The 22,715-nt window shown below is 42.7% G+C and overlaps 1 protein-coding gene across 9 annotated transcripts in view; it reads left to right on the top strand.

Moving 5' to 3' along the window:
* The first annotated feature begins 4,049 nt into the window (after positions 1–4,049).
* Positions 4,050–22,715, top strand: part of LOC311253764 (uncharacterized protein) — a 50,625-nt gene continuing 31,959 nt past the window's right edge. For 5 of the 9 annotated variants that reach the window (XR_014621875.1, XR_014621876.1, XM_084384237.1 and 2 more), the window contains exons 1-3: positions 4,050–4,131; positions 6,053–6,215; positions 7,439–7,546. Coding sequence is in view for 3 of the 9 variants with exons in the window: in XM_084384237.1 (XP_084240363.1) it covers positions 7,515–7,546 (32 nt within the window). In the remaining 6 variants the exon portion in view is untranslated. Of the gene's footprint in view, positions 4,132–6,052; positions 6,216–7,438; positions 7,547–21,052; positions 21,176–22,715 lie in introns of all 9 variants that reach the window. The other 4 variants (XR_014621874.1, XR_014621878.1, XR_014621879.1 and 1 more) reach the window with 2 other exon arrangements.

Genomic DNA, 22,715 nt, shown 5'->3' with positions numbered 1-22,715 from the left:
AGATAAACGGTGTTTTGTAGGCTAATGCTCACTGACAATGGACCTTAAATCTAGGCAAGCAGAAGTTCAAGTTTGTTATTGCTCAACACCTGTCATTGTTCACAGAGGGGATTTTGTTTCTGAGTCACTTTCTCTGTCAGGATGTAATTGGAATTCCAACTGATGGCCTTCTAAATTGATTAATTTGACGAAAGTTTAACAAACTTTTCTCCCAGCACATTTGTTTCACATGTCAAACAAAGAAGAAAACAAATGAGTGACATGAGTTTGTTTGTCTTGCTGTTATTATTGTAAAGTCTGTCCACTTTGTCCATGCAGATGGTCCAGACTTAAATAGCCCAGTTTGAGATGAACAGGGAGAAACTGGTTACTTATGGCTTTGCTTCCTCATCAAGGCGAAAGAGAAAAAAAACATTTCCATGTTAACATTTAAGTAGAATTATGTATTTTTTTAATTTAGTTTAAGGAGTTTTATAGCAATATTTACAATCATACATTAGAAACATGACATTATGTTTGATTAGAATCTTTTTTATTCCAGTGGTCAGCCCTTGCCTGGAGACTTTGCTCTTCCTGGCAGCAGTCAGGGCTGTGACGCCTGTTCAGAAAGCAGCTGTACCAGGAGCGGAGAGAGAAGGATTTTCAGGAAGCTCTGGAGAGAGAGGTGGTGAGATAGGATGAATAAGGAGGAAAAGAAATCCTCTCTATTGTCACTTCGTATTAAGCATATTAAGCACAGGCTTGACTGTGCAGTATCATCAACAGGGTGTTAGGTATTATGAAGAGAGAGAGAGGGGCAGGAGGCATAGTAAGACTATATGACCCATTACATGAACAATTATATGTTTATGCTATGTTTATGTTTAACAGCAATAACAAATTTAGTTAAGAATGCACAGATACTTGCATAAACACTGTTGGGACCCACAGATGAAGTCATTCATTGTGGATTTCAAAATGGACTCTGAACTGAACTCAGTGTCCCAGAATTCCCCATTCTTCACACCTAGGTGCAAAATTCAGCTTTGAGCTACTATTGGTCAGGGTGACAGACCCCCCTCTGATCAGAGAGTCAAAACTCCAGCGCCTTCCTTTGTTCTCTCTCTTCTCCACAAGCTCTCTTCTCCTCGCGCCTCTCTTCTCCTCCAACTTCTTATCCTCAAGGGCTCCTCTCCATCTCCCCCCCCCCACGGGGCTGCCTGCCCTCAAGATCTCTTCTGGGCCTAACAGCTGTGGAGAGCTGCAAGCTTCATTTGCAGCAGGCCCAAAGAACTTCTCCTCACTGCAGCGACACCAGGTCCTGCCAGTATTCCTGATCAGTTAGCACCAGCAGCTGCGACGCAAAGCTTGCCAGCTAACTTCACAATCTGAGGAACATCAAGCAAGTTAGCACTGAGCCGCTATCCCTGCAAAGGAAAGGAGCGAACCGTTTCCTCCTCTGCCGACTTTCATCAGTCCTTGCACAGCAAGAACAACATTCAACAATGGAATCCCAACGTTCTCCTGCAACCACCAGCACCTTTTCTTCAAAGACTGGTAACGTTGAACTGGGCTTAGATAGCATAGCATAGCACGGCTAAGCACAGGACTTTAAACTCTGGTTGATGTAATGCAAATGTGTTCAATTTATGTGTGTCCACTGTTTGAGTGTTATTGTGATCTCAGGTCAGGTTACTGGTAGTTTGCTTTCCTAGACGGCTAATTTGACATTAGTCGAATGATGCTTCACACAGACTCAGGGTCTTTGCATGCAACAAACCATCTTCTATAACCTGGCATCACGTCACACACACACACACACACACACACACACACACACACACACACACACACACACACACACACACACATTCCTTAAGCCTGGAGCATATCACACCCACATGTGATATCAGTGACCACCATTGTTTCTTTGTTCTGCCAGACACACACTCACACACACACATACACATACACACACACCTGTATATAGTACATGTTAGTTAGTGTGTTTTCATCTTTGTGTTGAATAAAAGACTTTTTAACCCACATGTTGTCTATTTAATATTGTACAAGAGTGAATGTTGCCAACCTCTACTCTGTCAAGAGCTCCAAAATCCTTCGACCATTACTAGCTGTTATGGTGATATTGGTTGTAGTTATTAAATTAATTATTAATCAGAGTTACAAACAGTTTAGTACCTTTCCTGAGACTGATTTGGTGAATTGGCTATATTTTCCCTTCTTCAAGGGTGGTGCCCCAAGGTGATCTAATGTAAATTGGATCTTATTAGTAATCATAATTAATAATTGTCCCTGATAATCATTAATTATTATTGATAGCCAAATTTAACCCAAAACTCTTGCATGACATTATGGTGCCTCGTGTGATGTGAGCACAACAACACTTTGCAAAGGATGATGGCTACAGTTAAGCACGGTTTCAGTGTTAAATACACAGTATGCTCGTCTTCATTTGTCCAACAATCCTAGAGCAGATTGTCGAGCAATTAAGTGTCAGACTCTGCGGTTATTTTCCATTTTCCAACTTTTTTAGGAGATTTAGGGAGAAAATCACACAATCAAACGTACATCCATACTAGCAGTTTAATGAGTTATTAATTATGGTGTGTCCATTGACAAACTAGGGAGATGATAAAAATATTCCTTTCTTTTTACTGAAACCTTTAAAGGAAAAGTTCACTCTAAGTCCGGTGTAGTTTCTTATTCCTCAAAGTGCAGCTGGAGACCCGCGGGGGTACCCTCCGGCAGCAATAATCCATATAACGAGCGTTAATGGCGTCCGAAACGAAAAGGTCCATAAAACTACAGAAAAACTTTGTAATATTCCTCCATACTGCTCGTCCGCTGCAATCCAAGTGTCCTGAAGTGGTGACATCCAGAGTTTACTCGAAACAACGTCATTTAGTACATTTTTCTAGCCTAAACAGTCACTATACTAAATTTGTTTGGAGGCATGCTCCCGCGTTCACGCGAGTCTCCCTCACAGCGTTTGCACTACGGAAGCCGTGCCAAACAAAATCAACGAGACTCGCGATAGATACACACCTGTAGTTACATCCTCCATTAAACCTCAACTAGTGTTCACCCAAAGGCATGCGGGAGACTCCAAGGTCAACTGGAAGAAGTTTCTTTGGTCTGATGAGACCAAAATGAATCAGACTAGATGCTATGTTTTGCAGACACCAAACACTGAACATCACCACAAACATACCATCCCCCCTGTGAAGCATGGTGGTGGCAGCATCATGCTGTGGGGAGAGGGTTTAATGAATGAAGCAAAATATAGGGAAATCCTGGAGGACATCCTGATGCAGTCTGCAACTACTACTTGGGAGAAGATTTATTTTCCAGAAAGACAATGACCTGAAGCAAACAGCTAATGCAACACAGAAATGGTTTAAAGACAACAAGGTGAATGTTCTGGAGTGGCCCAGTCAAAGCCTAGACCTCAGTCCAATAGAGAATTTGTGGTTGGACTTGAAAAGGGCTGTTCACACCCGACCCCCATTCAACCTCACAGAGCTTGAGCAGTTTTGCAAAGAAGAATGGAGTAAAATTGCAGTGTCCAGATGTGCAGGCCTGATTAAGATCTATCCACACACACACAGACTCGGTGATTGTATTGAGGCCAAAGGTGCATCTACTAAATACTGACTTTAAGGGGCAAATACTTATGCAGTCACTTATTTTACATTATATATATTCAGTTAATTTACATCAATTTGTAGAAATCTGTTTTCACTTTGACACTGAAGAGGTTTTTTTTGTTATATATTTTTGTTTTGTATATATTTTCTATATTGTCCATGATTCCATTTCTAAAAGCAATGAAAAGGGGAAAACAAATATATATTTATATATGTTAATTGAGATATGAGATCTCAATATCTGCTCTTATGGCAAGCAAAATGATTTGTGACAAAGCCCCTGCAGACCAGACTAGGAAACCCGTTTAATTCGCTGAGTAGCACGTTACCTTCCCTTCATTAAATCGCCATTACATTGTCACTTCCGCCGGTAGGCTTTTAATGTGAAATCTAACAGGAAGTGGACTATCATACAACCGCCAGCGTTACAGCGCCGTGCCACCGCTGAAGTCGATGAAACAGGGTATAACAAGCAGCGTGTTCAGTAAGTACTAAGTATTTCATTAAAATATACAGTAGCGTAACCATGACAAGCCATGATAGTTTGATGCGTTGTGTAGCCATTTTTTATTTACTAAAACTGTCGGCTTTCTTGTTTAAAGGTCGCTTGCCGAACACAGGTGTATCATAAATTAGCACTTGCTAACAGTCACAGTCAGCTTAAGACAGTTATCAGAGTTTTCGGTCACCAGGGTGGACTGACTCATTAAAATTAAGGTCATTTGTATGTTCGGGTGTCAGTTATTTTATTTATTTTTTATATTTTATGTTTGCCACGGTAGGAATGTAGCAGCTATATTCACTGAGTCCATCACACCTGGTGTGGGGGGATGGGTGGTTGGTTTCGCAGCACAATGCACTTGACTTGATCACAATTTGACCTGAAGTCATGCTTATGTGGGCTACGATAATCCAACCATATTGAAGTGGGCAAAGTTTTTAGAGCCATGCATTTCAGACGAGGCGCAGTTAATATGGAAGATCTAGTGTTGGTTGGTTATAGTCATTAAACAGTGTAGCAAGCCAGGTTTTGCTTAGAATATTAATTAAGAATGTAGTGGACGTGTAACCTAAATCATGCCAGTGGAAATCAAATTCAGAGAATATATGTGTATATATATATGTATCATAGAAGAAAATAATAAATGAACAGTATGTTAAATGAAGGATTTGGGGGCCCCACTGTACTGATTGATTTCATTACACAATAAACTCAATATTTCACAACTAAGTTCAAGCTGGATTTAACAGAAATTGAGCTGGAATAGCACAATAAAAAAAAAAGAGATGGTAAAAATGGAATGTTTACGCTTGCTGTTTTTCAGTTTGCTAAGGGGAAGAGTCCATATGCTACTTGGGTAACATATTGTTTAAAACCCTGTAACCATATTTTACTAGAACTGATGCCTAAGCTATCTCATTTTTTATTAATTTCTTTGCAGTTTGATCCCGATCTGAGTCATTTAATTATTATTATTATAATTATTAATCCGATACTTAGCCCAATATTTTCTTAGATAATACAGCTGCATTACGAAAAAAACACCTGCATCCAAGCTGTTCTTAATAGCTTTTTTTTATTTTGTTGAAACAAAGTAAATACTTTCATATGGCTCTTTCTTATTCTGCATACCCTATTGCAACATTGGTTTTCATTAGTTTAACAAAAACAACAAGTAAACAAAGTCAGTAAGTAAACCCTGATCCTCTACCACAGAGGTGGGCTGGTTATCCAGAGCGATGAATTCAATGACCTCTGTAATATTTGTTGTCATGTCGCTGACTCGAGGATATTTCTTTTTCCTTTGGAAAGTATCCACGAGTGTTTGTTGCTTCGGTGCCTTTGCCTGTATTGCTTGAGTGAACTCATGTTTTTGTTTATGTGCTAAACAGATAATAAGAATTTTTTATCTATTATTATTTATTGTTTCTAGAGCAGCAACAGTAAAGCTAACAGCAGGAACATCACTATATAAACTAATATATCACTGGAAATGAGTCAAAATGTAGGTAAACATAAATACATATTCCTTAAAATCATAATATTGAGTGAAGTTTAGAAAGGATAAAGAATACAGACGTCAGTCAGTAACAGCCATTCACCCTGTCCTCCTCCCTCTGCTGAGGTGATGCACTGCCTGCATGTATCACCTCAGCAGCAGCTTCGTGGCTGAAAACATTTTTTTCTCATGTTGACCCTTTTCTTTAAGAGCCCCAGCATTTTCTTGAGTTTGACAGTATAAAGACAGGGCATGAGCACACCACTACCACTTTTTCATAAATTCAAATTAGTCATTATTCTCGCTCTTTATCTACAGTGTGTATTTTTTAATACATTAAGCAACAGATCAAAAAACAATTGTAGTGGACATAATTTTTTTTTTTGTCTTATTTTTTTCTTACAGGACGTGGTTTATTCACCCAAGGTTCATTCTGCAAAGGAGACTTTGTAGTTGAATACAGGGGAGATTTGATTGATGATGACAAAGCCCAGAGGAGAAGAAGCTCTTACCACTCCTCATGCTCTGCATTTTTGTTTGCATTCAAGTGGAGAGGGAAAACATGGTGGTAAGATTTTCAGTTACTATACTGCTTTATAGTTATATACATTGTTAAATTTGACATACAGGCTTGCACAATCAGTGATCGCCATTTTGCCATCTGCTAATATGATCCTGCAATGTAAATGAAATACATTTCGAAATGTATCAAAGTTAAAACAAATAATTGTATAGGACCTGTAGGAGACTATTTTCATTTCTGTAATATTTTCCCCCTCCCTTTACTTGTTTTTTTTATCCTTTTTAAGTATTGATGCCTCCAGAGAAGACGGTTTATTTGGGTGTTTAGTTAATGATGATGCTCTCATGGGTAACCACTTCTTCTTTTCTACTTTGTGTATGGACTTTTAACTTTGATGTGAAGCAAGACTTATTTTTTGTAAGATTTCTACATGTTTTATCCTGCCTTAGGACAACGGATAAAATTTAGCAACTGTGCTAACTCCGGCATATTTACATTGATGCTTTTTGCTGATATGTTGATTAATATGCATTGTCCTAATCAAATAGATAAATAAATAAATAAAAATGAACACAGACATCCAAATTGTAAGATGAAAAAAATTGATGTGGAAGGAAGACCACACTTATGTGACATAAAGGAAGGTGAGGAAATTACATATGACTATGGAGGAGATGACTGCCCATGGCGAATGCAAGTTTGTGTCACAACTGCACAGTGTTTAAGTGTGTAGGGTTTATTGTCTTAGAATAACATGGTGGTTGAATGTAGCGTCATTTGAAAAATAAATGAAATCTAATCAATCTGTGTATGAATACTTTCACGAATTTATGACATTTAGGACAGATCTGAACTTTAATAGACATGTTTTCCTTTGGCAGAAATATTACTCTAATCGGGGACATTCACAACGTCCCCACAGTGCACTTTTACTCTGGTGTACGAGTACAAACTTTTTTTGTTTCTGATGACCTGGAGACAACTGGTCCCCATAAATGATGACAACGTGGTGTGTGAAATGTCCCCACTAAGCTTCTTGTTTTCAAGATGTGTGACAGCACACAATAGCTGAAGTAATTGTAGGAAAAAATGCAGTAGAATTGGGTGTTTGTTTTCCTCTGAAGTCTGGTGTGTAGGCATGTCTTTATCTTTAGAGCTACGTCCTTAAGGAAATGTATTACTCTAATTGAATATTATTAGTGTTAACATCAAATTGACCAATTGCTTAACATATTTTTTATTTTTTTTCTTCCATGAAATCATTGCAGACGACCACAACCACAAGGGATGTTCCTCCTGTCACAGGCTCCAACCATGCTGTCGTTACAGAGATGGAGATAACTGATGCTTCTTGTCCACAGGACACTTATCAACAGGTACGTTCATAGTTGATGTTAACTTCTGGAGTCTCTGTGAGTCTTCTTTTAGTGCTGTTGTTATCTTTAAGCAAGTAAATGCAACAAGTAAGGTCAATATGAGGGAAATCTATTGTGAATCAGGTGAGCCATACAGTTTGATCTACTGCACCCATAAGGCAGATGATTTAAGGGACATTTAGGATAGATCTGAACTTTAGTAGACATTTTCTTTGGACAGAAATATTGCTCTAATCAGGGAAATTCATGACGTCCCCACAATGCACTTTTACTCTGGTGTACGAGTACAAACTTTGTGTGAGGTTTCTGATGACCTGGAGACAACTGGTCCCCATAAATGATGACAACGGGGTGTGTGAAATGTCCCCACTAAGCTTCTTGTTCTCAAGATGTGTGACAACTAGACTTTTAGTCAAGACTGCCTAAACCGAGACCAAGACACTACCAAGACCAGAGAGACACTGACACTGCAGCCCTGGCCCCTGCTGGCTCTCCTGTTGACTGTCTCCAGCCACCACAGCTTCAGACCCCCCCTCCTCCTCCTGCTAGCACCTCCAGAAGGTCCCTGTGATATGGAAGACGTCCTGCCTCGTTCCAGTGCCAAAGACGCCGCAGCCCAGTGGTTTCTCGGACCGGTGGCACTGACGTCACATATCATGAAGACCCTTGAGAGACTCGTCCTGGAGCAGCTCAGGCCTATGGTCAGGCCGCACCTGGATCCCCTCCAGTTCGCCTACCGGCCCCGGATTGGAGTCGGGGATGCCATTATCTTCCTGCTGAACCGTGTCTACGCCCACCTGGACATGCCGGGGAGCACTGTGGGTGACAAGCTGACGGCGATGCTGGTGGATCCCCCCCTTGTGTCCTGGATTGTGGATTACCTCACTGGCCGACCACAGTACGTGCGCTTGCGGAACTGTGTGTCAGATGCTGTGGTCAGCAACACCGGGGCTCCACAAGGGACTGTCCTCTCTCCTTTCCTCGTCACACTTTATACCACGGACTTCAGCTACCAGACAGATGTCCCCATTATGGACATCTAAATCTACCCAGCTCAAACCAAACTGGGGACAAGTAGTGGCGGCTCCAGAGATTTATTACTGGGGGGTCCATGGGGGGGGGGCCGGATTGTTTATAGGAGGTGCTAGTGAATTCTGACACAACAAACACCAAAAAAATAATCTTAATAATAAGATTTATTGATCCCGGGTTAATATACTGTACATAAGGGTTTTGTGTTTTGCTTTACTTCAATTATCAAAACAATCATACAATCAACCCAGTATTTATGTCCCCTAACCAAATAACATGACGGCACAAAACAAAAACAGCAGCTGATCACCATCACTCCAAAACTAAATAGAAAGGGTTCCAGATCTTGTCCGACTTGTGTTTCAGGCTGTAACATGTAACATCATAAGCACTGTGAATTATTTTAACAAGCACCACAGAGAACATCTGTAGATTTACAAAATAGTGCAACTGTGAGCAGCAACAAATGTAGCACAGTATATAGTTAAATATACAAAGCCATCTAACAAAATAAACTGTTACAGGCTACATAACTTGTGTGTCACTCCTCTTGTGTGTCCTATAAACTCCTCTCCACTCCCATCCTCCTCTGTTCTCCCCTCCTTTTAGGGCTCCACTGAAACTGAGTGAGACACACAAATACACACACACACACACATACACACACACACACACACACACACACACACACAGGATAAATACAACAGGTATAATAATAGGCAAACAATAAGTAGCATAATTCAGACCTGTCAAAAAAGAATTGTGTACTCACTAGTCATAAGAGAATGATCCGCCTGTTGTTGTGATTAGCTGCGAAGCGGGCAATGACTGCATCCACATCCAGTTCTTTGGTCCTTTTTGGAGCTGATTGCCAGCACACCCAGATTGCTGGTTCGGGCATCTCCACTTCTGTTCCTGAGGTAGGTTTTTAAACGCCGTAAGCAGGAAAAACTCCTCTCACATGCAGCTGATGTGATGGGCAGTGTCATGGAGATGCACACAAGTTTGCACAGGTCGACAAAAGCATCCTTGTATGTCCTCAATAGCACCAGCACATCATGGGTGGTGCTGACAACGTCCCCACTTTGTTTTTTCCTCACAATAAGTCTTTTTACCTGGTGAAGTTCTGCTCCAAGGTTTTCCTCCAAGACTCTATAGTGTATAGCCATGGGCAAAAGGGCATTTTTGTCCATGAATGTCTTGTGTTTGGGGTTAACGGCTGCTGCTCCTTTCAGAATGTGGCAGCTTTCAGAAGAAAATCGCCTGTTCAATTCACTGATTAATCTGTCGATTACTGGGGAAAAAGCAGTGCTTGCAATAGTCATCTGAAGTTTCCAGTGGCTCTTTTGATCCTGTTTGGCTGTTCACCACAAACTCCAGCAGGTGGCGGGGCTGTTTTTTTCTCCTCACTTGTGGGCGCTGCATGTCAATGCTAAGTGACTCACACATGTCACTGGCACAGTCCCAGATTTTTGTCCATGTTTCAGCATTGCGTTTGTCATTGAGGGCATCAACAACTGCAAAGACCAGGTCAATGGCAGATGCCAGCTCCAAATCTGTGGCCTGTAGATGATCAGATAAGGTTTTTGTGAGACTAAATATGCTCTCCAGCATATAGATGTGCAGAACAAACTGTGCATCAATAAGTCCAATCAGTGATTTCGCTTCAGTAGCTCTATGAGCATTCGTCTGGTTGCTCACATCCACAAGAGTTGCTAAGATAGAAGGGATTGTTCTTTTTATTGCCCACAGTGTAGAATATTGGCAGGCCCATCTGGTATCTGATAGTCTTTTCAGTTCTGCTGTTCGTTTAGTGGGCTCGAGTTCTTGCTGTTTCTCCATGAACACCTTGTGTGTCACTGCCCCAGAAAAAAAGTTGTACAGCATCTGGACTGTTGCAAAGCATTCTGCAACTGGTTTCACATTATGCACACAGTCAACTAAAACTAAGTTTAGTCTGTGCGCTTCGCAATGGATGTAAAGTGCATGTGGCACTTCTTGGCGAAATTTTTCATGGACACCGTTGTTGCACCCGGACATGACAGATGCCCCGTCATAGCACTGTGCAATGCATGCATTTTTGTCTATGTTGCACTTAGCCAATGTCTGTTTAACTGACTTGAGTAAAGACTGTGCATCCAAGCCATCTGCAGGGATAAAGTCCAGAAACTCCTCATGAATGTTGTCATTATTTAGGTAACGCAGAACAACAGATATCTGCTCTTTCTTGCTCACATCTTTTGTTTCATCCACCATTAGAGCAAAGTGCTCTCCTAGCTTAACCTCGTTGCTTACTTGTTCTCTCACCATGCTGGACATAATATCAATCAGCTCATTTTGAATATCATGGTGCACATATTTAGCATTACCGGGTCCACTAGATAATTTCTTTGACACAGTACTGTCAAATTTCCCCAGCAGATTTAACAGTTCAAGGAAATTACCTCTGTTGGTGGACTGCTCATCCTCTCTGTGCCCCCTCCGTCCAATCGTTGACAAGCTGTAAACTGCAGTGACTCCACCACTGCTTGCATGTACTGCCTGTTTTCTTGTACAATCTTGCTATGTCCAGTATCAAGGTGCGTCAAAATCCTCGACCCGCTTTTCTGTTTTTCCTTAAACTCACACCATCCTTCCATGGCTAGTCTGTGAGAAGCACTTGCATTGTGCTGAGCCAGTTTCTCTGCTCCTTTTCTCCAGTTTGTGAACCCGGCATGGGTGAAGCTCTTTTCTGTGTGACTCGGCCCATGGCCAAGGTGGTGGAAAAAATGCCTACAGGCATAGCAAATGGACTCATCAATTGACAGCGAGTATTGCAGCCACGAATACTGTTTGAACCACAAGTAGTTTAAACTCCTTAAAGTTGGCTGGGAATGGGATCCAAATCTCTGACGCGTGTATGACTGGAGTTGAGGCCGCCTCGGTCCCTCTGCTGGGTCTTGGCTCAAATCCACAGGGCCACCAAGATTCCTGCCACCCGTGACCACAGCTTCACCGCTCGTTGAAGCACGCCCTTCACTCTCGGCACCGTTCTCATTTTCGTGTCTGTTAGCATTACCTCCGGTCTCAGAGTCAGAGTCTGTTGTTGTTGGAAATAAACCCTCTGCGGATGCAGCAGTCGCCACTGATTCCGCTGACGCCGTTCCAGTTAATGCCTCTTCCTTGTCTTCATCCTCCCCTTCATTCTCATTCTCCACGTTTGGCACCATCACTCTTATCCTCCACGCTGGCGCTGGAATGTGTGTGTGAATCGCCGCAACCGCCATCGTCCACTCTCACTCGTTTTTTTGGGATAACGAAAGTAAATCGGTCCATGATGCTAACTCGCAAGCTAGCGGTTAATAGCCTACGCCAAGCAACGTCAAAAGGTCAAATGTAACGTGCCGTCTGCGTGCGAAACCAGCCAATCAAATCACGTGACACAATAGCAGCAAGGGTCATCATCATTTAAAAAAGTTATGCCGGTGGCGGCAAGGAAGTAGATCCGATGATTAAATGGCTCCTCGGGATCCCCCTGCTCCATGTTGATCCTTCTGAAGATCCCTGAGAACCTCTTCTCTAAAGACTTTTTTAGTGCTCTAACTATTGTCACAATCTGCGGCAGCTGCACTTCCATCTTGTTGAGGTAAGTTCCAGGACGGTGGGGACCAACATGCTGATGGTAACCACAATATCTCCTTCTGTGAGGTCTGTTGCCTCAGAAAAAGGCTCAAGCACAGTACAAAGGTCTTTCAGCTTGGGCCCATTCTCGGACTGAAAACGCAATATTTTCTGTATCACATTCGCTGCACATTTCTGTGACAGCCCGGTGGTATTGTTAGCTGCCGGGATAGATTTATTAGCCCCAAAGTGGGTCTCAAACATGTCTCTGACCTTAGAACTGCTGTGAAGCAGGGTTGTGAACTTGGTGGCCTTAGCAATGGCTCTTGCAATTACCTTCACTTCTTTCATGCCATCACTGACGACCAGTTGGAGCGAGTGTGCGAAGCAAGACAAGCGTTCACCTGATGACCACGGCTGTTCAAAGTCTTCTACGTCCTCCCACATCATTTCATCATCAAGGTCATCGCTGTCACTTTCAGGTTGCTCTGAGTCTGGCAATCTCACTTTAAGGGCCCGCTTCATGTTGGATATGTTATCCGTCAGAATGAAGCTTATTTTGTTGCTAATGCCATACTCCTCAACAATTTCATCAAATTCTGAGGTGATTCGTGTCTTGTACTTATTTGTACCTCGTAATACAACAAACGGACCAGAGACCAAGACGTGTAGTTGACTCTTTACTGAAGCATCACTTCCTATCTGAACACTCGCGCATGCGCGCTCATTACATATCCAAACCTGCTCACTACATCTCCCCCTTTAAACTGAGACTTTCCACTTCTTTATAGAAAACTGAAATCATATGCTATTAAAGCCTAATGCAGATTTTACCTTCTACGCAGGGGAACAGATGACATGTTAACCATCACTGTAAACATGAGCATATATGTAAACTGGTTAGATTAACTGGTTTATTTCAATGTTACATCACTTATCACATCTCATTTTCTCTCTCTTTTTTTAAAATTTTTTTTTAACATTAAGGTAAGTACATAACCTAACTGAGAGGTAGGGTAGACTGCCTGATCCTCTCTGTTGTGGTATGGAGTTTATTCTGCTCCATGTATACACACAACACACAAATTCAGTCTTTTCACAGGCTTGACTTCCCTGCCAGCCCTGGTGTGTTGTGCAGAGTCTGGCTGGTCCTTAGACGATGAAGGCACCACTCTCAGGTGAGAACGGTTTCTCCGGAGACTGCCGGTGGAGGTTTGAACCACATAAGAGCGTGGTGTCCCTGCTGAGCCAGAGACGACTCCTGTGTGTGTTGTGTTCCGTATCCAAACCTTCTGACCTGGCTTGAGAGGTGGTGTCTCCCGTGCTCTGTGTCGTCTGTTGTATCCCTCAGCCTGTTGTCTTTTCAGCTCCTGGTCTTTCAACTCAAAAGCCCTTAAGTCCGGCCAGGCTGGTGTGAGGGTGTTTGGACTCACCGGAAGGGGTGTTTGAATGTTTCGCCCCATCAGGAGCTGTGCAGGTGATACTCCATGAGCAAGAGGAGTTGCTCTGTACGTCATGAGTGCTTTGTGAGGGTCCTCACTCTTCTGCAGCAAGGCTTTGACAGTTTTTACTGCCCGTTCAGCTTCCCCGTTGCTTTGTGGGTAACGGGGGCTACTGGTTACGTGTTGAAAGTTGTAATCCTTAGCAAAATCTGCAAACTCAGTGGCAGCAAACTGTGGTCCGTTGTCTGTGACGAGTGTATCCGGCACTCCGTGGCGGCTAAAGATGGCTTTCATCTTCTCGATCACAGCTGTTGCTGAAGTGCGTGTAAGATTGACAACTTCAATGTAACGTGAATAATAATCAATGACAACTAAGTACTGACCCTTCTTCCACTCAAATAAGTCAGCTGCTAGCCGCTCCCAAGGGCGTGAAGGCAAGGGTGTGGTTATCAGAGGTTCTGTGGCATTTTGACACTCTTTAGCGCAAATTTCACACTGACGTACTTTCTCTCTGATTTGTGTGGTCAGCCCTGGCCACCACACTGATTCATGCGCCCTGGCCATGCATTTCACCATGCCTTGATGACCCTGGTGTAGTTTGTCCAAGATGTCGTTTTGCATGCTTAATGGGATCAGTATCCTGTTTCCTTTCATTAGCAGGCCATCTACCATCAGCAGGTCATTTCTGTATTGCCAGAAGGGCTTTAACTGTGGTGCCGAACTGTTTCTTTCCCACCCTGTGTGGATCAGGGAGGACAGCTGCTTACACACGGGGTCTTCCTCCTGAGCTCTCCTTATTTGTAGCAACTTCTCAGGTGAGGCTGGGAGCTGCTGAATGACCTCCTGGATATGAGCGTTCACGTCATTCTGAAGCACAAGGTCATCCTCTGTTGCTGTCGACTGTAGTGGCGCTCTTGATAAAGCGTCGGCTGCCACTAGGTTTTTTCCTGGTACGTGTATGATCGTGTAGGAAAAACGCATAAGTCGTAACCTAAATCGCATGATGCGAGGTGGGACGTCATCAAGCGGCCTTGAGCTGAGGAGACTGATCAACGGTTTGTGATCTGTTCGCATCACAAAGTGCAGACCCAGGAGGTAAGTCTGAAATCTTTCGCAAGCCCAGGTGACTGCAAGGGCCTCCTTCTCAATTTGGGCATATCTGCGCTCTGTCTCAGTCATACTGCGGGATATGAAAGCCACTGACCTCCAATCTCCTGAGTCTTGAAGCTGAGACAGCACCCCTCCTAACCCATACGAAGAGGCGTCTGCTGACACTCTTGTCGGTTTGTCTGGGCTGTACTGGGCAAGGACAGCAGATGAACTGAGCTCGTCTTTCACTCTATCAAATGCACTCTGCTGCGCTGCTCCCCACATCCACATGTTTTCTGCTTTCAGGAGTTCTCTAATAGGTCCTGTGAGCTCTGCAATGTTAGGTGAGAACTTTCCCACATAGTTGACCATTCCCATGAAGCGCTTCACATCGGACACGTCTGTCGGTGGTGGCATCTCCCTAATCGCTCTGATCTTCTCTGGATCTGCATGTATGCCTTCTGCACTCACAACATGTCCAAGAAATTTGACCTGCTTCACGGCAAACTGACATTTGTCATTTAGAGTGAGGCCATGCTGCTGCAGTCTTTGCAACACTTTATGCACTCTCTCATCATGTTCTGTGGGGGTGGCACCGAAAATCAGGATGTCATCTGCATGACATAAGGTTCCCTCCAGGCCGTCCAGCAGTTGCGTCAATCTCTTCTGGAAGTGCTCAGGGGCCGACGATATACCAAAAGGGAGACGATTAAAGCAATAACGACCAAAGGGCGTGATGAAGGTGGTGAGTGGGGCTGAAGCTCTGTGCAAAGGCACCTGCCAAAAACCAGCAGTGGCGTCCAGTTTGGAAAAAAATCTAGCTCCGGCTAGTTTAGCTAGTGTTTCATCAACTGCTGGAAGAATATGTCGCTCCCTGCACACATTTTCATTCAGGCGGGTTAGGTCAACGCATATTCTAATTTTTCCATTTGGTTTTGGTACTACAACCATACCTGAGCACCACTCTGTAGCTTCCTCTATGGGAGAAATAACACCCATTTCCTCCATCCTTTTTAACTCTTCTTGGACTTTTCCCCTTAATGGCAATGGCACGCGACGTGGCAGAGCGAGGGCAAAGGGAGAGGCATTGTCTTTTAGTTTAATTTTGTATTCTCCCTGTAGCTTACCTAAGCCAGTGAAAACTCTGGGATATTGTTCTTTGTAGCTTGTTTCCGCTGTTGTGATAGCCTGTACTGGATTGAGCAGGTCAAGGTCTTGTATAGCAGGTAATCCCAGCAAAGGAGTCACTAAACCTGGCACAACGTACACCTGCTGCTTTGCTACAGTTCCATTATGGCTAATCTCTGCAGTAAAATGTCCGTTTACCTCTATGGGAGCGTTGCTTGGTCCACACAGTCTTTTGGTTGTCGGTAACAGCCCCCCGTGTAGCTTTTTTGAGTACAAGCGTGCTGGGATAGCTGTCACTGCGGCGCCCGTGTCCAACTTGAACACCATCTGCTGGCCATTCACTGCAACTGACTTCTGCCAACATGTGTCGGATTTTGTACAATTCACTGTGCCCAGGAACAATGACTCAACTCTCTCATCCAAGTCACTTTCTTTAATTTCCTCCATTCTCATTTTAGTTTTACAGACAGCGGCGAAATGTCCCTTTTTCTTACATTTCTTGCACTCAGCAGTGCGGGCGGAACATGCATTGAATGAGTTTTCATGTATCCTTCCACATCTGCCACATTTATCATTTGCATAATTTTGCACTGTTCTTTCCTTCGGCTTAAAGCCACTCTTCCCATGTGGGGAGAATTTCTGTTTGAACTTGAATCCAACTGCATCCATGTTTGCCTCAGTGGCATCAGTGCTATTTCTTAATACAGGCTGTTGCTTTTTAATTTCCTCACTTTGTCGGATTTTCGTCGTAGCTTTCACAAGAGTTAGCTCAGAATCTAGCTGTAATTTCTCTGAAAGTGCGTGGTCTTTGATACCTACGACAAGGCGGTCTCTGATCATCTCATCTTTGAGAACTCCATACTGGCAATGCTCAGCCATTTTATGCACAGCTGTAATAAACGCTTCTGCCGTTTCTCCGGGCTCCTGGCGACGTTTGTTGAATTTAGCTCTCTCGTAGATAACGTTATGCTTGCAAATGAAATGCTTGTCAAACGCTTCTTTTACTTTGTCATAGTTTTTCTTGTCCCCATCCGACAGTGCTAACGTGTTCAGAACATCATCCGCCATATCTCCCATAGTGTACACTAGGGAGTTCACTTGATACTCTTGACTTTTTTGATTAAGTCCTGCTGCTATGCGGAATCTTTCAAAGCGTCGGCTCCAATGTGGCCAACTACCAAAGTCTCCGAAGTCAAATGCTTCTGGTGGACTAATCGAAAATAGAGAATCCATTCTGTTTTACTTTCCGAAGGCTCCCCTCTGTATCATTGACCGATGTTGTGTCAACGTAGCTTCACGTTAGCTCTGCTAGTTCACTCACTTCACTGGAGTTGGCGAAAAGTTCTCTTCCCGTCGGTAAACTGCAACGAACCTTCCGTTTACTTGCGTCGGGTAGTTGCTTTCTTATCAGAGGCGAGGACGGTCACTTCTGACACCATGTCTTGTACTTATTTGTACCTCGTAATACAACAAACGGACCAGAGACCAAGACGTGTAGTTGACTCTTTACTGAAGCATCACTTCCTATCTGAACACTCGCGCATGCGCGCTCATTACATATCCAAACCTGCTCACTACAATTCGTTCACCACAGTGCTTCCCTGTGAAATGCCGACAATCCAGCAGAAAGGATTTTTAACTGTAGGAGTCCTTGTCTTCGCAGGCAATATGCGCAGTAACCCCAAGGAAGGAGCGAAGCCTCCTGTCAGACCAGAGGTCGGTTGTAAGCGCAACACTTGCCTGAGCTTCCACCGCTTTGATGATGTCATCCTTAACCTTACTGACTAGATAAGGTATCTGCTTCTCTGTCAAGCTGGTCCTAGACACAGGAGTGTATTTGCAGTCTATGACAGAAAGAAAGTGTCTAAAATTTGGATTTTCTACTAGAGACAGGGGCAGAGAGCATCCAATGACATGGTCCTGGAGGATGGCTTGTGTAATGGCCTGTTGCCTGGATGAATGGGCATATAAGTGGATTCTTTGTGCAAAGGAAGGTATTGTCTGCTGTGTGGTGTCTGCCATTGCCAGTGATGCAGGTCTTGCTTTGTACTCCAAGTACCTGCAAAATAGGGAAAGAGACATCTGTAAGACATCTGTTCATATTCAACCACAACCAACTGTCTTGCAAGTGATATGAAAATTAAGTGTACAGTCTGTAAGGGAAATTCTCCTTTGTGAGGTTGAGAGTTGCTAAATCTCAGAAGAATTGTAGACTCAGCGTGATGAATCGGATCTCTTTAATACATGCAGCATGGAGCGAAGACCTGAAGTGTTCTCTCCCGTCTTCCAAATGTTTCTGACTTAAACACAAAACAGAGTGGGGGGTTACAACATTTCTTCCCAGAACAATGACCCCTTGATGTTTGGTGGATCGTCTCTTTCCCAGGACAGTGACCCTTTTGATACTTCATTAGAATGTAAATTTCATCTACCATCTATCTTCCTGTAACACCCCAGACGAGAGGCAATTGTCTCTCGTCTGACTCTGACACTTACGGCAAAAGGGGTTTCTCCCCTTTTGCTCTCACATCCTGATATGGTGTTTACAGTATATTTCTTACTCAATGGAAAACTATTTAATTTCTCACAAGTCTAAACATCAGGTCTTTGCATTATGAAACCTAAATCCAATCCAGTATGACACATTAACAGATCATCTCTGTATTTGACTTCATCTTTTTGCATAACTGCAGCACTATGCCTGCTCCTCCTGTCAGCCAACTAACTCATGTGTATTGCTGCTGATAAGAAATGAAACCAATCTTAACAGAAAATACACTTCTGCTCTATAAGGTCTGATGTTGTTCTCTACAGAATCTGTAGCTTAAACCATTCTGCAGCTGTAGTGGCATGATAGGCTCATAGGGCCACACAGAAGTGGACTTAACCGTGTTAACCACATCACACATTATACATACATGTACCATAAGGCTGTGTGTGTGCGCGCGCTCTCACGGATTGACAGACTGTGTGCAGCGACACTGTGCCGTACCGTATCCACCCCCCCCCTTAAGACAGTGATGAAAGCCATGATCCCAAACAAAGAAAATACTTTCTTTATGTTGTACTGGATGACTGCGGTATGGAGAGTCCCACCATATGTGACGGCACAACACCTGACTTGGACATCAACTACATCGCATCTGTCACCACTATTGAAGAAGAACCCTGCTCAAGTCAGGACCCCAATGGCAGCGTAGTTGTTGGTGCTTTCCAAAAAAAAATGGCAAAAGAGTCTACAATAAGAGACACTTCTGTGTCTATTGCAGTAAGCCATATGCCAAAATTGCAAGGCATCTTGAAAGTGCACACCAAGATAAAATGGATGTGTCAAGAGCTCTTAGCTTTCCAAAGGGATCCAAAGAGAGAAAACAACAGCTAGAATATATTCGTCACAGAGGCAACTATGTTCATAATGCTGCTGTCATGGAGTCAGGGAAGGGGCAACTTGTCCCATTGAAACAGCCACCAAAAGAAGTGCAGGCAACTGATATCATGAGCTGTGCGTACTGCCAAGGACTCTTTACAAGAGAGGTTCTGTGGCGACATGTGCAAATTTGTAAACTCAAGCCTGGGTCAATCAAACCAAAGCCCGGAAAGAACCGTGTTCAGGCTCTGTGTACATACACAGGTCTTGTGCTTTTGCATATGAACAGGCACTTGTGGGAAGTTTTCAGTGCTATGAATCCCAGTCCTTTCAAAGAAATTACAAAAAAATGACCGCGTGAGTTTGGAGAGCACATGCTCAATAAAGGTGGGATGACAGCAAAAAATCAACAGTGCACTTGAGAAAAAATGTGTGAACTGGGACGACTGCTGGCTAATGCCAGGAAATTTACATATTTACATTACACAATTTACAATAAAAAAGATGGAGGATTTTATTAATTATACCTAGAGTTGGTCAGAGCTGTCAAAGTGACATGCGGCTATGAGAGCAGCACAAACACTTTTGCCATTCCGTTACTTGCAACTAAACTTGGAAACTCTGGTAAAAGTCAGTAAGCTCATCAAAGCTCAGGCGCTAATATCCAATGATCAGGAACTTGTGAAGCATGCCACAGAATTCCAGCAAGTGCACAGTGAAAAGTGGAATGCAATGGTTTCTGCAACAGCACTGAGGAACATTGTTGAAGCCAAGTGGAATGCACCAACTGTAATTCCCTTTACTGAAGAAATTCAAAAAACGCATCGGTTTCTAAATGACTTCCAAGGTGAATGCAGTGGTGCGCTGTCCGAACGTCCTTCTACAAAGGCCTGGATAGATCTGGCAAAGGTCTGTTTAAAACAAACCCTGCTATTCAACAGATGCAGGGAAGGATGCATTTTTGTCAAGGGACACATCTGAGCCCCATGAGGATTTGAACTGGGCACTGTCTGCAGAGCTTTTTTCCACCTCAGACATTTCTCAACGATTATCATCAGAGGAAAGCGAGGCAGACCAGTTCCAATTCTTCTGACTTAAAAAATGCTCTGTGCATTAGACATCCTTGAGAGGCTTGAGGGGTTCTTAAAGACAATTGTTACATGTTTGCGAGACCTGCAGCTATGTCACACTTCCATGGTTCAGACTGCATTCGTGGCTTTGCAAATGCGTGTGGTGCAAAGTGTCCCAAGGCATTGACATCAACCAAACTGTGAAAGCATTCTGCGACCCTTTCAACAGTCCTGAACAAGACAGACACGGAGATGGACCAACTGGCCAACTTTCCACGACATCAGACTACATCGTGAGTTCTATCGACTCGCTGAGAAGACGCTGCAACTCACGAAGATCAGCAAAGTTTTTATGGCACTTGAGCAGGAAAGATTGGTCGAGTTCCATGACAAGAATTTGAATGAAATCACAATTGATCCAAATAGTATGTTTGATTTCCATTCTCCTTTGTCTACCATTCTTTTTGTTTGACCAGATTTATAAGCTTGGTATGTCTCCTGCAGACAAAGTTCTGGGTAGTGTTGATAAAGATGGGTGCAGAGAGGAAGGAAACCATTCACCTTCTATTGATGGTATTTTTTATTTAGTTTTTAAGTAGGTTGTTGTACCATTTATTTTTGTCTCATATTCAAGATGACGTCTTTTATGGTACATTTCCTCACAAATATAGAATTTTAAAACTTTAATCTTTTATGGCACTGAAGTGTTTTGACACTTTATGGTCAGCATTGTTACAGCACAACTGAAGAACATATCTGACTAAATTATGTATTTCAGCAGAAAATAATGTTGCAGGTAATGAGGGGGATAACATCCCACTAACACGCAAGAGACGCAAACAACCATCAGCAGAGGATGGCGCATATTCTGGAGATGGTGCTGTAAGACCTTCTTGCAAAGGTGAATTTTTACACAAGATCAGTAGATGAAAAGCGTTTGAAAATAAACAAAAGATTCCTTCCATCTTTTCAACCCTGAGTTTGGGGGTGCAGAGGCATTGTTGCTGATCAGGTAGAATAAAACAGTCACAACCTGGTATAGTTTACTGCAACCATTACTTTTACTGAAAATATTTGAATTACATTATCCCAATTCTGCTTAAATTCTTCAGTAACATTTGCAGTGAAAGATATTTCCTTGTAAGTGTGATATTATTTATTTTACTTTAAGTATAGGTAAAGTAAAAGATCAGAATACTACGCCCACCACTTCAACCAAAAATATAGAAATATAGACACTGCATTGGCTGCTGGATTGTACCTCAACGTCGCCGCCATATTTGACCTGGCAAAGACTCGCCTGTGCACGAATACAAATAAACAAGGGAACTGTGGTTTTTCTGGGTGAAAAGTGCTATAGCATTGTAATTTCTCAACTGGTTTTGAGAGTAGTAAAAAAATAGTAATAAACCATTGAATATAAAAATGGCTCATTGAAATTAGTTGAGAAATTCAAATGTTATAGTGCTTTTTAATCATAAAAAGCTCTGTAAGCTTTACTTATATACATTTACAGGCCAGTCTTGCCCAGTCTGATATGGTGGCGAAATTGATGTATTGCGGTAATAAACCAAAGTCAGTGCAGCATGTACATGTACATGCCTTTTGTAAGCAACATTAACACGTCAGACTAAATAAGAGCTTGAGTCCCTGTGAGCTTCAATAGATTAAACAGTTTAAAAGATTGGTTAATTGAGCCTTTTTTCAGGTAAATACTGGATGTAATTCAGTGACAGTGAAGAAGTTGATTGTAAATCAGTTCTAAAACATTCAAATGCATTTGCAAATGATGAATGCAAATACAGAATTTTAAAACTTGAATCTTTCATAGCACTGAAATGTTTTGACACAATTTTTTTTTTTATGGTCCGCATTGTTACAGCACAATTGAAGTATTGTCTTGTGACGAAGAGGACATCGTCACCTTGCTTTGCACACATGGCACCACGCACTTTGGACTGAGTGTGACTACAGTTTAATAATTGCACAGACACTTTAAGAGGAGCACCAGCACTTTATTGGAGATTTGCACAATACATTTTAACACTATTTTTTGCACATTTGTATGGATATGTTTATCGTATTTATTGAACGTTTATTGTCCTTGGTCGGGTCTTGGTATTGCAGGTGGGTGCTGTGTGTGCCACGCAGCTCCACCTAGAGCAGAGGGACAGAGGGTTAACAGTGCATAATAATTGTTAATTGCTTCAACAAGGAGCTAAGCTAAGAATTTGTATTGTGTTGCTCAATAAGTGCATGCAGTGAAGAAGTCAAGTGTGTTGTGTACTCACCAGTCTTGTCTTCAGGGTGTGCAGTCAAAAGGCTTCCCCCAGTAAAAGGGTAACCAAGTGTAAATTGGTGTGGGGGTGGTGGATGTGTGTATTGTATTTTAGTAAATGTAATATGAAGTGGGATGTGTATTTTTTTTGTTAGGGGAGGCA

The sequence above is a fragment of the Pagrus pagrus genome (assembly GCF_965226575.1).
Source record: "Pagrus pagrus genome assembly, contig: HAP1_SCAFFOLD_42, whole genome shotgun sequence".
NCBI lineage: Eukaryota > Metazoa > Chordata > Actinopteri > Spariformes > Sparidae > Pagrus > Pagrus pagrus.
Note: the sequence above shows the minus strand (reverse complement) of the source record. Positions and strands in the feature narration are given on the sequence as shown.